The sequence below is a fragment of the Epinephelus moara genome, chromosome 20, assembly GCF_006386435.1.
Source record: "Epinephelus moara isolate mb chromosome 20, YSFRI_EMoa_1.0, whole genome shotgun sequence".
NCBI classification, from domain to species: Eukaryota; Metazoa; Chordata; class Actinopteri; order Perciformes; family Serranidae; genus Epinephelus; species Epinephelus moara.
In genome coordinates, this window is record NC_065525.1 from 36557432 (window position 1) to 36572213 (window position 14782).

Sequence of the window (14782 nt, forward strand, 5' to 3'; positions counted from 1 at the left end):
GAGATATGCCCATTCAAAGTTTGCAATTTCAATCGGTTGCCATAGCGCCCCCCTTTGGCCAGTTGATGTAATATTGCTTCATTCGCATCCTCCCATGACCCTCTACCACTGTGCCAAATTTCACATGGATTGACCAAGTCAGTGAGGAGGAAAACGTGGAACACACACACACACACACACCCACAGACAGACAGAGTTTTCGTCATTATATAGTAAGATTATGATGCACATACTGAAAGATTTAACATACGGTATGAAAAAAAGCTGGAGTGCAGAACTTTTGTCTTTTCCCTCTAGTAGTGAGAGTTATTACACAAACACAGTCTACGTGTGCACACAACATATGTCTGCAGCTGAGCTCGCCACATCTTCCCCGCCCCCAGGAGCGCTATCTTCAAGTTTGTTTGTTTTTTTACTTCACTCCTTCCTCTGAATGCTGAGTTTCTTTTTTATCTGGAACATCCACACCAGAAACTGAGTCTGCTGTACTCCCAGCTGCTGCTCCGTTGCTTTGGTCTTTCTCCTCTTTTGAATATTTATTTAAAACTGTCAGCATACATAGTTTCAGAAGGAAACATCAGGATAACACACATACTGATGAAGCATTTAGAAAACAAAATGAAAAGCATTACCAAACAATAAATGACAATATGACAATAAAAATGAAACAAATCTAGTGTTAAATTAATTAATTAATTCTACCCCCTCACCCTAACCTCAAGAAACTATAATCACTTGTGTTTTGTGAAAAATTTTTTGTTTTAGAAATTAAAATATGGAACAAGATTCCCCAAAAAGAGGCACACTGTAGATCACAGCTCGGACGGAGTAATTAAGGTCATGCCATTGTCTCAAATGTGAAGAAATGAAATGAGGTAACCGAATATGACAGCCCTGCTCTCGGACACAGCTCGTGCCTCGGGGTCTGGATGGCTTTTCCTCTCGTATCAGAGATGAAAGGCTCGAAAGCTCGGCTGTTGTTAATCTCGTGATCTTCCAGGGTCAAATGAACGTCGCTCCCTGCAGTGCTTTGGTCTCAGACACGCAGCACGGTGCATGAAGTTTGTGGCCTGTATTCGTCATATGAAGTTAGGGAAAGCAGTTAAAGGAAAGCATTGACTATGTATTACACACACTATATACTTGCATTTCTTTTCCAGACCATATCATCATTTCATAGAGTGACTTTAAAAGCTTGTGGGAGAAGTCAAACTGGATACAAGACTTGAGAGTTGTGGTTTGAACTGAAACCAGCTGCTGCCTGGAAGATTGGATATCTAAAAACAAGATTAGTATGCTGTGGGAAATAGTTTGCAGAGTAATCGGGTATTAAAAAATAAGCATCAAACACACTAAAGTTAAAACAAAACTGGATTCAGGACTGGTTTTTGATAAGGATGATTTTGATACGTTGGCATTTTCAAGGCAAAATGAGCAAATATCCCAACAACTTGAGTATTAAAGTTCATTATGCTTTGCATTGTGAGCCTGAAATTGAGGTCAAACGGTAAAACTAAGCAGCGCTGATCAAATATAAACCACCAACCCAGTCTTACTCTGAAGTCGTCGAAATCCGGCACTTGGACAGTGACTTGCGGTGTCAGACACTGATGAAAAAAGCCATCCTTTAACGACCAAAAGGGTCGCAGGTGGTCGCCGTTATAGTTTAATGACGTTCAGTGGCGTCAGGGGGAAACGCAGCGGAACAAGAACGAAAGTTAAGGTGGGTGGGACGGGTGGTGGATGGGTCCAACTAACACCGACTTTCACTTGGTAAAGTGGTGTTCGCGTTCTGTAAGATTCTAAAGCCAAACCCTGTTCTTTTGTTCTAAACCTAACTACGTGCTTTTGTTGTCTAGACCCAACCATGTATGTACCACGTATGTAAACGTTAAATTTCCTGTGAAAACGGAAGTGTTTTTTGAAAGCGGACAATGCATGTAACAGGTGGAACCTGACATGGCGTCACAGAACGTCAACAACCAACGCACCCAGGGTACCTTTAACGTCGTATCAGGACGTGGACGATCCATGACCTAATGTCAATATGTGACGAGGTCTGAGTGAGAATGTGTTGGTTGCTGAGTTGCCTATTTCTTGCCTTAAATGTTTTAGCTTACACTATAACTGTAATAAGACTGTTACCAGCCACCATTATGTCAAACAGACAAGTTCGCATTACGTCACCCACCAGCGGCAGTGTTTATTGATCCAGTGCGATGCTGTGCGTTCTGGTTGTTGTTGGTTTTCTACCTCTTGGGCAAAAGTGAATGCCACAGTCCTTCTTCACTGTTTTCTCTGGTCATTTGGCACCAATTTTAAAAGTATTTGCGTCTTTCTACTGCATAGACGGCCCAGTTTTATAAAAAAGACCATCAATGATTTTTTAAATATAAATTTGTTATAATTCATAATAGTTTTGTTTCAATGGACTGATTGATTAACTGACTAATGTTTTCAGCACTATTCTGAAGTGAGCATCTTTCCCAGCCTCATACTTATATAAGTAGTTGTGGGTTTAGTTGGGGAGCTGTGGAGGCAAATTAAGTGTTTTCTTTAACCCTGTCTTATTGACACACTACAGGGAGTGTGCTATTATTAGTTTGCAGGACGGGGATGTGGTGAGTAGCCCATTGTGTAAGACTCCAATTAAAATCAATCTTACTGAGTGAAGGTCTGCTCAGTCAATATCCTGTGGGTTTTACAACCGACAGTGTTTTCTTAGCTGGAGACGGAGGATCTGTTCTCTGCATGTTCATCCCCATGACCAATTAGGATTATTTACGTAGGATCCTCCATAGGGAAGTAATAATGACTGCCTCTCATATCAACATGTAGCCATATAATGTCTCATTTATTTGATGTGAATCTCACTTGAGACGTGCTAACAGTCTGTAAGTCTTAACTGTGTTATTAGGACAGCATGTAAAAAGTGACAATCCCACCAAGACACAAGCTTTCCACAAAAATACATATTTATATCACATTTTGTTCTGGGCCACTGTTGACCTAACATCTCTGACTGACAGTGGCTAAATCGAGAATGCCTGGAGTATTGTTAAACAGCATGTGCTCGTCCACGACTACAGCAGCTCGCAGCAGCAGTGCACCATCTGCCAGGTGTTGTAGTATTTATGTCTTTGTGTCCTCTCCTTCATGTGTGGGTCTCAAACTGAAATGTGTATTTAAAGAGTGTGTATCTGCTGATTTTATCTGGCAGAGTCTCTCTTTGTCATTTGCAAAAAGAAAGAAAAAAGCTGTTATGAAGGGGAAGGATTTTATAATCCTAAGAACATGTTAAAGGGACAGTTCACCCCAAAATCAAAAATGCATTATTTTTCCATTTACCTGCAGTGCTATTTATCAGTATAGATTGTTTTGGTGTGAGCTACAGAGTGTTAGAGAGATCGGCTGTCTGCCTTCTCTCCAATATAATGGAACTAGATGGCACTCAGCTTGTGGTGCTCAGAGTGCCAAAAAATACATTTGACAAACTCAACAGCAATGTCTCTTTTCAGAAATCATGGCCTGGTTACTCAAGACAATCCACAGACCTTGTTGTGAGCAGTTTCATGTAGGAACTACTTTCTTTCTATCAAGCTACATCCATTAAAGGTATAACCATAAAGAAGGAAGTGTGCATCTACTTGTGGATGAGCGGCTAATGCTTATGACAGATCAAAACATTAAGGCCCTGATCACACAGAGAGCATTTTAGCAACTCAAGGCAGCTTTTTGCAATTGTTGTTAATAAGAATGAAGCTTTGTGCTCACGGTTTTTGTGGCACGCATGCGTTTCTACGCTCCAGGTGCCTGGTGTTTTTGCCAGAGCGCTCTGAACTCCCTGAGTTGGGAAAACTTCAACACAGAGCAGAAAAAAGCCCCACGTAATCTCTAGGGATGGGTACCGAACCCCGATATTGAACGAGCCCCGGGGCTACATTCTTCAAGACCGCAGTATTGATAAGCTCTGACAGCGCATACACCAACTCAAACTCGTAGCCTACCTTTAGATAGATAACGATGGCGGAGAGAGCCAAGCGGTCAAAAGTGTACGTATTCCTGTCAAATACGGTGGCCATAGTGCTCCGCGGCGCAAGATAACGGCTTACCGGCGACNCGGTATTGTGATACTACTCAGAACCGTGATACTTTCACTGGTATCATACCGTGGGTCCCAATTTTGGTACCGTGACAACACTATTATTTTCTGTATTTTACATTTCAAGTTGTAAAAAGTAAAATGTTTTGTTAAAAAACTATTTTGTTGCATAATGAGAATTGAGAAAATAAAGGAATTTATGTTCTTAATTTGTTTTTTTCTTCCTCAAAAAGTATCGATAAGAGTACCGTTAAAATACCAGATCGATGGGGCGTTGGTGGCTTAGTGGTGGAGCAGGCGCCCCATGTACAAGGCTGTTGCCGCAGCAGCCCGGGTTCGATTCCAGCATGTGGCCCTTTGCTGCATATCACTCCCCCTCTCTCTCCCCCTTCACACTTGTCTGTCCTATCAAATAAAGGCTTAAAAATGCCCCAAAAATATCTTTAAAAAAAAATACCGGATCGATAAGAGTAGTAGTACCGTTAAAATCTTAACGATACCCATCCCTAGTCATCTCTTTTTTCGTCATCTTTTTTCCCATTGTCCAATCAGATGATTTGAGAGGCGGGCGCTCTGTGGTGGTCACGGCAACAAGTTTACAGTTGGTAAACAATAGAGGAGAAACTGGTGGTAGCGATATCCAGAGCTATACGGCCCGATGATAGACAGCAGGTTGTCAAACTGTCCCAGAGTCATCCTAAAAAAGACAACCGGTGGTACTCCCCATGATCCACCCTCTTTTTCGGAGTCTCATGTACCCACACAGATAGGAAGTAATGGGGAAGTTGCCTGGCAACTATAAAAAGGCCCGGCAAGCATTTTTTTCTACTAGTGGCATTCGATTTAACAAACAAAACAAAAAAGTAGTGACAAATGCAGCGATGCACAATCACCTTTTGAAGAGTTTAATCCAAGACACAGCTGCTATCAAAGTGTTTTGTTTCTGATTGAAGGGAGTGTTTGAAATGATGTGAGTGAAGATGACAGCTTGGAAACATATCGTCCCCCAGGCTTTGTTAGGGGCTCTCTCTCTCTCTCTGTCTCTTATTATCTTTTTTATCTATATAGTATTATTCAGACTTGTACCATATATTTATATCATGTATAGTACACACATCATGCCTGCCTGTTGCACTAGATTTCTGGATTCCTTTACATAAATATTTGCACACATCATTTACACACTCCTGCATTGTTCCTGTTATGTGGCTTTTTAATGCCACATCTCCAGTTTCTTTAATATCTTATTTTATCTTTATATAATTAACTGAAATTGTTTTTATTATGGCTTAAATTCCCTGTTGTTGTTTCTTGTTATCCCCTCTGTGTTTAGGGTAATCAACGCAGGAAAGAGCACACTAAATGAGGACCAGGCCTGCTGTGAGGTGCTGGTGGTCAAGAGGAGACCTGCAGGAAGCTCCACGCCCAACCGGACCCCCATGGCCCGCAGGAGGTCATCCCTGCCCAACGGAGAGGGTTTGGGCCTCCGGGAGTGCTTGGTGAGTCAAAGTAATGGGTCTGGTTCATCAGGAAATGTCCACAAATATCGCCATCTCCAGTCTGAATGACATTCTGCAGACACAATTTCATGACCACAAGAAAAGATGAGTTAAAACTTCCTCCCTTGTCCGTTTGTTATCCTAAATAATCACATACTGACTGGATGGAAGACGTGTGTGCTGCTAATGTCATGATTTCTAGGTATTGATTTAATAAAACAAAATAAAAGTGACATTAAGAAACTAAAAGCTAATTCACCGAGCTCAGTACTGATCTAGCTAACCTATACTTTTAAGTCTAAGAATTAAAAATCAAATGCTAATTTCCCGAGGCATCTTTTTGACAAAGTGTTAAAACTGATCACAGAGTGGCAGCTTCTGCATTGATTCACTGATGAAATCCAGGTAATGGTCACAGTGGATGTAGTCCTTGAATGTCCCTGAGGGCCTGCTGTTGGGACCCACTGTCCCCTCATCCCGTCCCATCAGCAGTTTATTGGGGCGTACAGCACAGCGTCCTTGACACACCACAACCGCGGGCTTCAGCAGCTCTTGACAGCCACTAACACGGGCAGGCGAATGAGAGTTCATTTGCTCACAGAAGTCAGCCATGTAGCCTTCTGCAGTTACTGACAACAGCGGTGGCTTTTTCCTGTTGCTGCAGCCACTTAACACTGATGTTTATCTCTTGTGTTTCACTGTAATTCTGATTTGACATGCACTCTGTGATTTCCTCATTGTTCTTTCATCTGTTCATGTAAAGCATTTTGTTGGGTTTAATTCCCAAAGGCAACACAGAAATATCTATATAAAGTAATACTGCTGCTAAAATTTCCCCTCAGCCCACCAGTACTTTACGCAGGTCCACCCAGAGCCTACAGCAAACTCATGCAAGTACCTCATGACTCACTACTGCAGCGATACTAGACCAATAAGAGTACTAGTGTAGAGCCTTTTTGGCACTGTTTGCTTGCTTCATAGGCTCATGTTGTAGAATCTGCCTGCACTATATTTAGAAGATCAGAGCTGTAGTGTGTGCAGAGATATGTGTTAGCAATGATCTACACTCAGTGACCAGAAAAATGCAGTATAAACCCTGTCCCTGCAGAAGAAGTCAGCCTTTTTTTTTCACTTTACAAAGTGTTACAGCATAATAAGAGGTGTGTACTAGCAACTCTATGTCTATACTTTGATTATATAAAGCTACAGTTGGTAAATTGTCATTTTTGCTGAAACTATCACTAAATTCGAAATGACGTACATGAGACAAACAGTCTGCAAAAAATCCTGTCACGATATTAATTTAATTATCAAACTATATATTTGGGGCGGGGCAACACAATGGTTTGAGTTGAAGGTGTGAGAAAGAATAGTATCAGTAACATTGTTAACACTGTGCTACATTACAGAGAAATACAAAACCGTACTAATGACTATATTTTATCTACAAGTGCACGTCACACACTGAGCGAGCCGCCTGTTAATGACGCTGTGGGCTAATGGGCATGTAGCTACTTCCATGTTTCAGATGATACGTCATGTTTGTAGTCGACCAATGAAGATGAGTTTACATATCACCTTGGGTTCGTCCTTCACCTTCTCAAAATGATCCCACACTTTGGATTTCCTGCCCGACATGTTATTAACTAGCCTGTGGAATAACCGCAGGTACCAGCCCTGGAAATTAACCTGACTCCTGTCGGACTGCTGAGCGTGGCCACTTCCTGTGTCTGTCCTTTCAAATTAAATTCCCACATGGTCCAGTCATATAAGTTTTGATTTATTTTGACAAGGCGCAGCTCCTAATAGAGTTTCACGCTTTTTTTTCTGCAACTAAGTGACCAATGAAATCTTACCGACTAATGACCTTTCAGGTCGACTAACATTTGGTCGACTGTTAGACGGCAACCCTAGTTACTGCATTGCCTGTTTCTCGCCTCGTATGTTTTCAGAAACGTATTTTTAGTGTACTGTTAAGCTGTAAAATGGGAAAAATTTGGACTAGACAAGTGGATGGCATTTTGTTTCAGCACGACTGTTTCCAATGTGGCAGCCAGGTCACAAACGTTCTCATTATACAGCTAGACAGTACACTAAAATATGTTTGTGAAAACATTTGAGGGGGGAATAGGCAATACAGTAAGAGAATCTTGATTCATATTTGATTAGCACTGCTAAATTTGATGACATGATTTCCAGCCATGTTAGACACTCCTCGGGTCTGATTGGTTGTTTTCATTCACATGCGGTAAGGCCCTTAGAAGTGCTGCAAGGCAATAGAGTAGGCAGAGGAGTATGATTTGTTTTACAGATCATCAGTCTGAATTTGGTGCTGTGTGAATATTGTGACAATTTCAGCAAATATAACCAACTACCAACTAATGCTCTATGACTTCGAATGGAGTCAAATGTGGATGTTAACAGACCTGCAAAAAGCGTGGCCTTTTTCCTCCAGGACGGCGGAAGATCATAGAGTTACTGCACTTTTTGAAGGCGGCAAACTCAAAGGTGTGAGGCACTCTGTCTAAACATGACATGGAAGGTGGCACTTTGTAGATGAACACATCAGTGCGCCTATTAAAACCTGCATATTGAGGCATTGATCCCAGAGCATACATTAACATCACAGACCAGGTTTGGCATCCCCCCAAGATGAAGGCTGCTTTAAGATCAGAAGACGTCGGTGAATGAAAGCATCCTCACTGAACACCTACAGTATGGGATGAATTCAAACGCAGTGTCAGTAGACTGGAGCTTTCACCCATAAACTTCGGGCAATGTGTGAAGCACTGATGTCAGCTTTAACACCTGGACCGTGCAGCTTTCTGTTTGAGTCTCTGGCAGCCGTACTCGGGTCTGAACTTGGTCCAATATGGTTATGAAAAAGACCTTCTATTCTTCTGGTCACTGAGACAGTACACATGCATCAGTGGTTCCCAGTCTTTTTGGCTTGTGACCCTCTACACAACATCTACTCCTGTCTCCCACCACAGGTTGCTTGCTGTGTCAGTTGCTTCCATCAGTGTTGCTCCTCTCCCTTTAGAGGCCATATAGAAAAACTATCTAGTATTCTCCAATATAAAAACAAAGATGAAAGTCACATATCGCAGAAATATGTTTTTTTCTCTATTTCCTTTTTCTTATTTCCCCTGAAATTTCCAGTATCTTGATATGGATGGATCCCTCCAGGTAAGGAACCACAGCAGTACATTGTATTAATGCAAGAAAGGAAGCTTTGAATTACACTCACACTTTTATCATTTTGAAGGATGAGTCATTGCATTTTAGCATTTAGCATTTTGCATGTACCCCATGCACACCGTTTGACCATTTTTAAACTTCAAATCTCAGAAAAAAGCTCATAAAACCGAAAGAAACTGACTTTCTGTAATGCATTTCAATGGACGTCCAGGCAGAGAATGTCCGAGTGTATGGGAATGGCTATACGCACTGTGATTCGCGTTTGAGGGCGGGGTTTAGCCATAGGTCAATTGTCCCCCTCTCCTCTACCACCAAAACTGGACTTCAGTCCATCGCAATCCATTTTGCACGGGAGTTAATTAGTCAGTGTTATGCTGCTAAGCTAAACCTGACTCCTGAAACCACATCAATTAAAGCTAGCAAGCCCGTGACCTACCTCGGACCGGACGACCCTGCCTCCTACCACCTGCCTAAACCACACCCACATCTGCAAGACACTCATTTAACTACCAATAAAGCTGTCATAACAATCAGTCACAGATAGACTTACTCAGTTTGTGTCTGGTCGCCTGGTCGAGTGTGACTTGACGAGGCTGGCTCGTAGCGCTAGCATCAGAGGTTGTGCTAGCTCAGACCTCCGGGCTCGCTGCTAAATGCTTTGGGTTGAGGTGATATTTCAGGCTTGAAATAATCCAATGGTACGAAAAGTCCTAACTACAGTTTCATCTGGGTGTTTTTTAAATGCAAAGGTTCCATTTACGGGGCAGAGCAGCGTCGTCTCGTCTGCCTCCATCATGTGACACTGTGGCCTTCAATGACACACCAGGTCAAAGGGCACCACAGAATGCTATTAATCAGCACTAACTTCTTTAGTGTGTTATTTTTTTGACAGCCCTAATTTTTACTTATTCAGAGTGCAATATCGCAGTCTTTCGTGATGTGTTTATCATTGTAGTTATATTGTGATGATAAAAAAGGATTATGTATTGTACAGCCCTAGTAAACGCAGATTTTCTTGCTGGTGACTACAAAAAGTTAAGCCATGAGTTGTGTTGTCTGCCGACAAACTCACTGATCATTCTCACGCTGGATAAGTTATACATAAAATGGTTGGTTGATGACATAACTCCTCTGCTGACTACACCCCACAGATATATCGATTAAGTTATTTGTTACTCTTATCTGTATCCAGGAGAGCTCTGAAGACCTAACCCTGCACTACTGGGCGTTGTTCGATGGCCACGCCGGCTCTGGGGCGGCTGTAGTGGCTTCCCGCCTTCTACATCACCACATCGCCCTGCACCTTCAGGAGGTGACGGAGATCATCTGCACCCCAAACCTGCTGCCCCCGACATGCCTCGGGGAGGAGCCTATCAATCACCACCTCACCCCGACATCCCAACGCGCCCTCACCAGGGCCGCCTCGCTCCGCGGCGCTGCAGGGGCTCCGGGCTCACCCAGCACCCCGCCCACGCGCTTCTTTACTGAGAAGAAAGTTTCACACGAGAGCCTGGTGGTCGGAGCCATCGAGAATGCTTTCAAAGACATGGTAAGAGGCGTGTGCTCGGTGTGAAGTGGGAGTCTGGAAGTTTTTTATAGAATGTGCTGACCTTTTTGCAAATAAAGTATTAGATCAACTCTCCAGTGTGCAGTGAAAACACCAGGCACACCACTCAGATTACAGAGCATAGAAGACATGTTTACTCATGGCTTCTAGTCTTGTTCTTGCACTAAGAAAAATAACAATTTCACTCTCATCAATCTCAATGATACTGTCATGGATTCTGTTTTTTTACTCACTTGTGCCCCAAAATCTGGGACTATATTCTTCACAGTTCACAGCAGGGTTTCTGTAAAAATTAGTGCCAGTCCACATGTCCTGGAAGATTTCAATGTCCTGGACAAATGGGAGAAGGTCTGGTCAAATTTGATCTGTGTTTATTGGTCATATAAACAATTGATAGGCGGGCTACATAGACCCTTTTACAGCCGACGCTATCAAAAAGATGCACGCGCATTCTCAAGTTGTGCAGGATTCCAAGAGGCTCAGGACCGTTTCAGAGCAATCGGCGGCGTCTATGGCTGCAAGCTATTGTAGTTTTCTGGTTTGTTGATTAAATCCATGCATCCTTGTCTTTAGCCCTTTTTTAGATAGGAATTATGCAAATTTGCAGGAAAGCCCAATCAGTCTTCTTTCAGCATTGGCAGTATAAACACAAAATCGGGGAGTGCAGCAAAATGCCGCCTGCCTAATTTTGTTTATACAGAATGTACCTTTTTCGGGGCAATGGGGGGCGTGAGCAAGTAACAAAACGTGTAGCTCAGTGTGTGACGTAAACAGTGACGTGGGAGGGAAGCCGCTGCTGGTCAGTCCTTCGGAGATTTTCTTGTAAGTCGGCCCGTCCTTCACCGTCCCCGTCATCTGACGGTTAATGGCCTCTTCGTTTGCGAGGGCAAGGAGGGCACGCAATTCCTTGTTTCCCCAGTTGCTCATCTTTACAGTGTCTGTCAGGTTTGCGTTTCCCTCTTGTTACTAGCTGCTTGCTAATTCCTGCTATCAGCTGTTTCCTGTTTATCCACCGCCAGTGGTTCGCACGTGCGGCGTCATCAACAGCTCCTCCCACAAGTCTTCAACAGCCCCTCCCGTTGCGGAAGGCCGCCTTGGTCTGTTTAAACTAAAAAGGTTCCACCAATATGACTACCCTACGAGGCTGAAAATTGGGCACCTCGGATCAACTCGCCAATCCGGCTCTGTGTGTCTAAACGCTCGCAGCTTGCCGGCAAAACGGCCCAACATTCGTGGAAAATCTGTCAGTGTAAAAGGGGCTCTTGACTAGGAAGGATCTCTGATTTCAACACACAAAACTCTGAATCTATGTCCTGGCATAAGCATCTAGTGACTTATGTGCTTGTAGTTTCTTCGTGGTGCCCTAGGTTCCACAGGTGTTTTTATTGGGACACTGAATATTGGGCCACTTACTAATGTCTTCTACCCAGTCATGAATACCGCACAGATCTGGAGGTCTGTTACCACTTGCCAAAGTCAATCTGTCGAAGTAGCATTTGCGATCTTTGGTGGTTAGTGCCCTTGCATACCTTGACAAGCTGTTGTGGTCCGCCATACTTCCGTTGCCAGAATGCGTGCGCACCTTGTCTACATCATCATTGTTTGAAAACTTTATAAGGGTTTATAAAGAATGACATCATCCAGGTATGTAGATTTATTTTATTAATTAAAAGGTAGGCTTCTTTTGCTTTTACTTAAAATTCCAATTATTCTAAATCATCATTTATGTGTATGTCTTGAAAGACACAGTAATGTTTGCAAAATGCAGGCCTACAATCAAAATACCATAAGTGTTAATCTAAGATTTTTTTTTTGTACGCATTTGCCATTTACTTTACACCCACATCATGACAGAACTAGGCAGAAACTGCACAATGGTAAAGACTGTTGCTACACATTGTATACAGAAATTCCAAATGACTCTTTGTTTACACCACATTTATCTGTATCTGTGCACATATGGAAGAATCGGCATGGTTACTTAACATCCATTAGCCTCTAATTGTTCTCTAAGTCAATTCATATTGATTCGCTGTAATTAGGCGGTCAAGCGAAATGCACATCAGCCTCACAGTTTCCTGCTCTTGGTGTACAAAGATAAGCATGCACACGTGACTCTGCGGCATATACTGTACAGCACTAACATGGTTGATTTATTGCATATCTAAACTCTTAAGTCCCATAATGACACTACAACAAAATCTATATTTTGAGTATTAACCGTCCCTTGTAGGCTTACAAGGTAGCAGCAAAGAGCTCTCTGCTCCTTTCTTTACTTGTTTATACAGCTATCAAGCCGACATTAGAGTTTTAGTGGTGGTGCATTGTCGTTTCACAGCAAGAGGGTTCCTGGTTTCAACCCTGGGTGGAGGGGCCCTTCTGTGTGGAGTGTGTATGTTCTCCCTGTGTCAGCATGGGTTTCCTCCGTGTACTCCGTCTTCCTCCCACAGTCCAAAGACATGCAGGTTAATTGGTGACTCTATATTGTCCGTAGGTGTGAATGTGAGTGTGAATAGTTGTCTGTCTCTATGTGTCAGCCCTGTGATAGTCTGGTGACCTGTCCAGGGTGTACCCTGCCTCTCGCCCAGTGTCAGCTGGGATAGGCTCCAGCCCTCCCAGTGACCCCCGACAGGATAAGTGGTTATGGAATATGAATGAATGAATGAATTAAAGTACCAAAACCATAATAATAACATAGACACATAGAGCCAGACACTGTCAATATATTCAAGGCTCAGCCCAAACTTGGAGGGGGTCCTATTTACAGCAGCTATTTTCACCACTTTTCAAGCCCTTTGAGTTAAAAGAATGCCTAAAAAGCTGAACATCGTTTGGGAAAAACATGATAGATGTAAAAAATCACTCAGTAAAGCCAACATACTGAACATACACATATATTTCCTGAAGCAATAATACAGCAAATGTTGAGGATGACTCATTTTCTCTCCTGCCCCCTAAAAAGAGCCAAACACTGTCTGATGTTACTATTTTATATAACACAGGAATTCAGCGTAAAAAGCATTACTAATCTTGAAACCTGTTTTTGTTTTATGATGCTGGAGTAAAGTTCACAGAATTGCTGACAAATCTGCTGTATTGAAATCCATGACATAATAACCTGGGCTGCTTTAATTGCGAATCAAGGATCCCCAACATCGCCAGGTGAATGTTGTCTTCAGTACTCTGAATTGAATATTAGGTCAACAGAACATCATTTACTCAGTTATATTAGATTTCTTTAGGGAATAGCATAGATTCAGGGACCCCCAGAAGCCACACCCTGCTCTGCCCTGTGCATGTCCTTTTCCAATTCATAATATATGACTGTTCCTCTCGAACACATGGTGTTGGTCGGTCAATCAGTCAGTCAGTCAGTCAACAGCCTCAGAGCCAGGAGAAGTGATGTACTTTTCCCTTCTAACTGCTGCAGGTCACACACACAAGCCATCTGGCAGCGCTGTAAGTGGATGCTGGAGATTTAACTCATCCAGAGGCCAAGAGATCGAGACCAAAGCCAATCAAAACAGTGCGGGCCTGCCTGACAGGCTTTAAGGGGGAAGAGATCAAAGGTCACTGGCCTCAGTTTCAACATCAGGGTTTTTTTTTTCGATCAGCAGTCTCTGTTTTTTGTCCTCTGCTGGGTTGTGAAAGAGTCATCTTATGTTTGGTTACACAGAGAGATTAAAAGTCACTCTTCTTGTTTTGAAATCAAAGCGGTTTAAATAGTAGTAGTAATGAGTAATTCATTGTTTGCCATGACAGCATAATGCCTGTCATCACATTTAAATGAATAACTTGAATTAAGAACAGCATACAAGAAGAAAACCATCCCTTAAACGATTAAAAACAAGACCAGAGTGAAACAATTACACACAATCAAGTTGATCCCATAATCATAGACCTCAATAAAACAATAAAACAATATACTGCTCCACCCTTTTTGTGCTTACAGCTCATATAAATACAGTGTTTTTCTTTTATACCTTTTATTTATGAACATTTTTTGCATTCAATAAGGATGGGAACAAAAGAGAACACACAGGAAAAAAGACAAATATGAGGTCTGTCATAAATCAGTTCAGGAAATGCAGAGTAACAGGCAGCTGTAAGTTTTAACAAAGAGCAAGCTTTAATGCAGCTGATTAAAAAACATCCAGATCAAGCAGGTAACAGAAAGTCCAAATGAAAGCAGGACCAGAACTAAACTGAAAACCAAGCGGGATAAAACAATGAACTAAAAAGACAGAAAACAGCACAGGGAATAACACCAAGAACACAGGGATGAGCACAGGACAAACTGACAAAGGGAAACACACAGGTATATACAGTCAGGTCCATAATTATTTGGACAATGATACAGTTGTCGTCATTTTGGCTCTGTACACCACCACAATGGGTTTTAAATGAAACAAT

The 14782-nt window shown here is 42.3% G+C and overlaps 1 protein-coding gene across 1 annotated transcript in view; it reads left to right on the plus strand.

Annotated features, from left to right (window-relative positions):
* The window catches only part of ppm1h (protein phosphatase, Mg2+/Mn2+ dependent, 1H), a 65831-nt gene that overhangs the window by 11509 nt on the left and 39540 nt on the right, over nt 1-14782 (plus strand). The window contains exons 2-3 of the mRNA XM_050073424.1: nt 5436-5601; nt 9995-10351. Of these exons, the coding sequence (XP_049929381.1) occupies nt 5436-5601; nt 9995-10351 (523 nt within the window). The remainder of the gene's footprint in view (nt 1-5435; nt 5602-9994; nt 10352-14782) is intronic.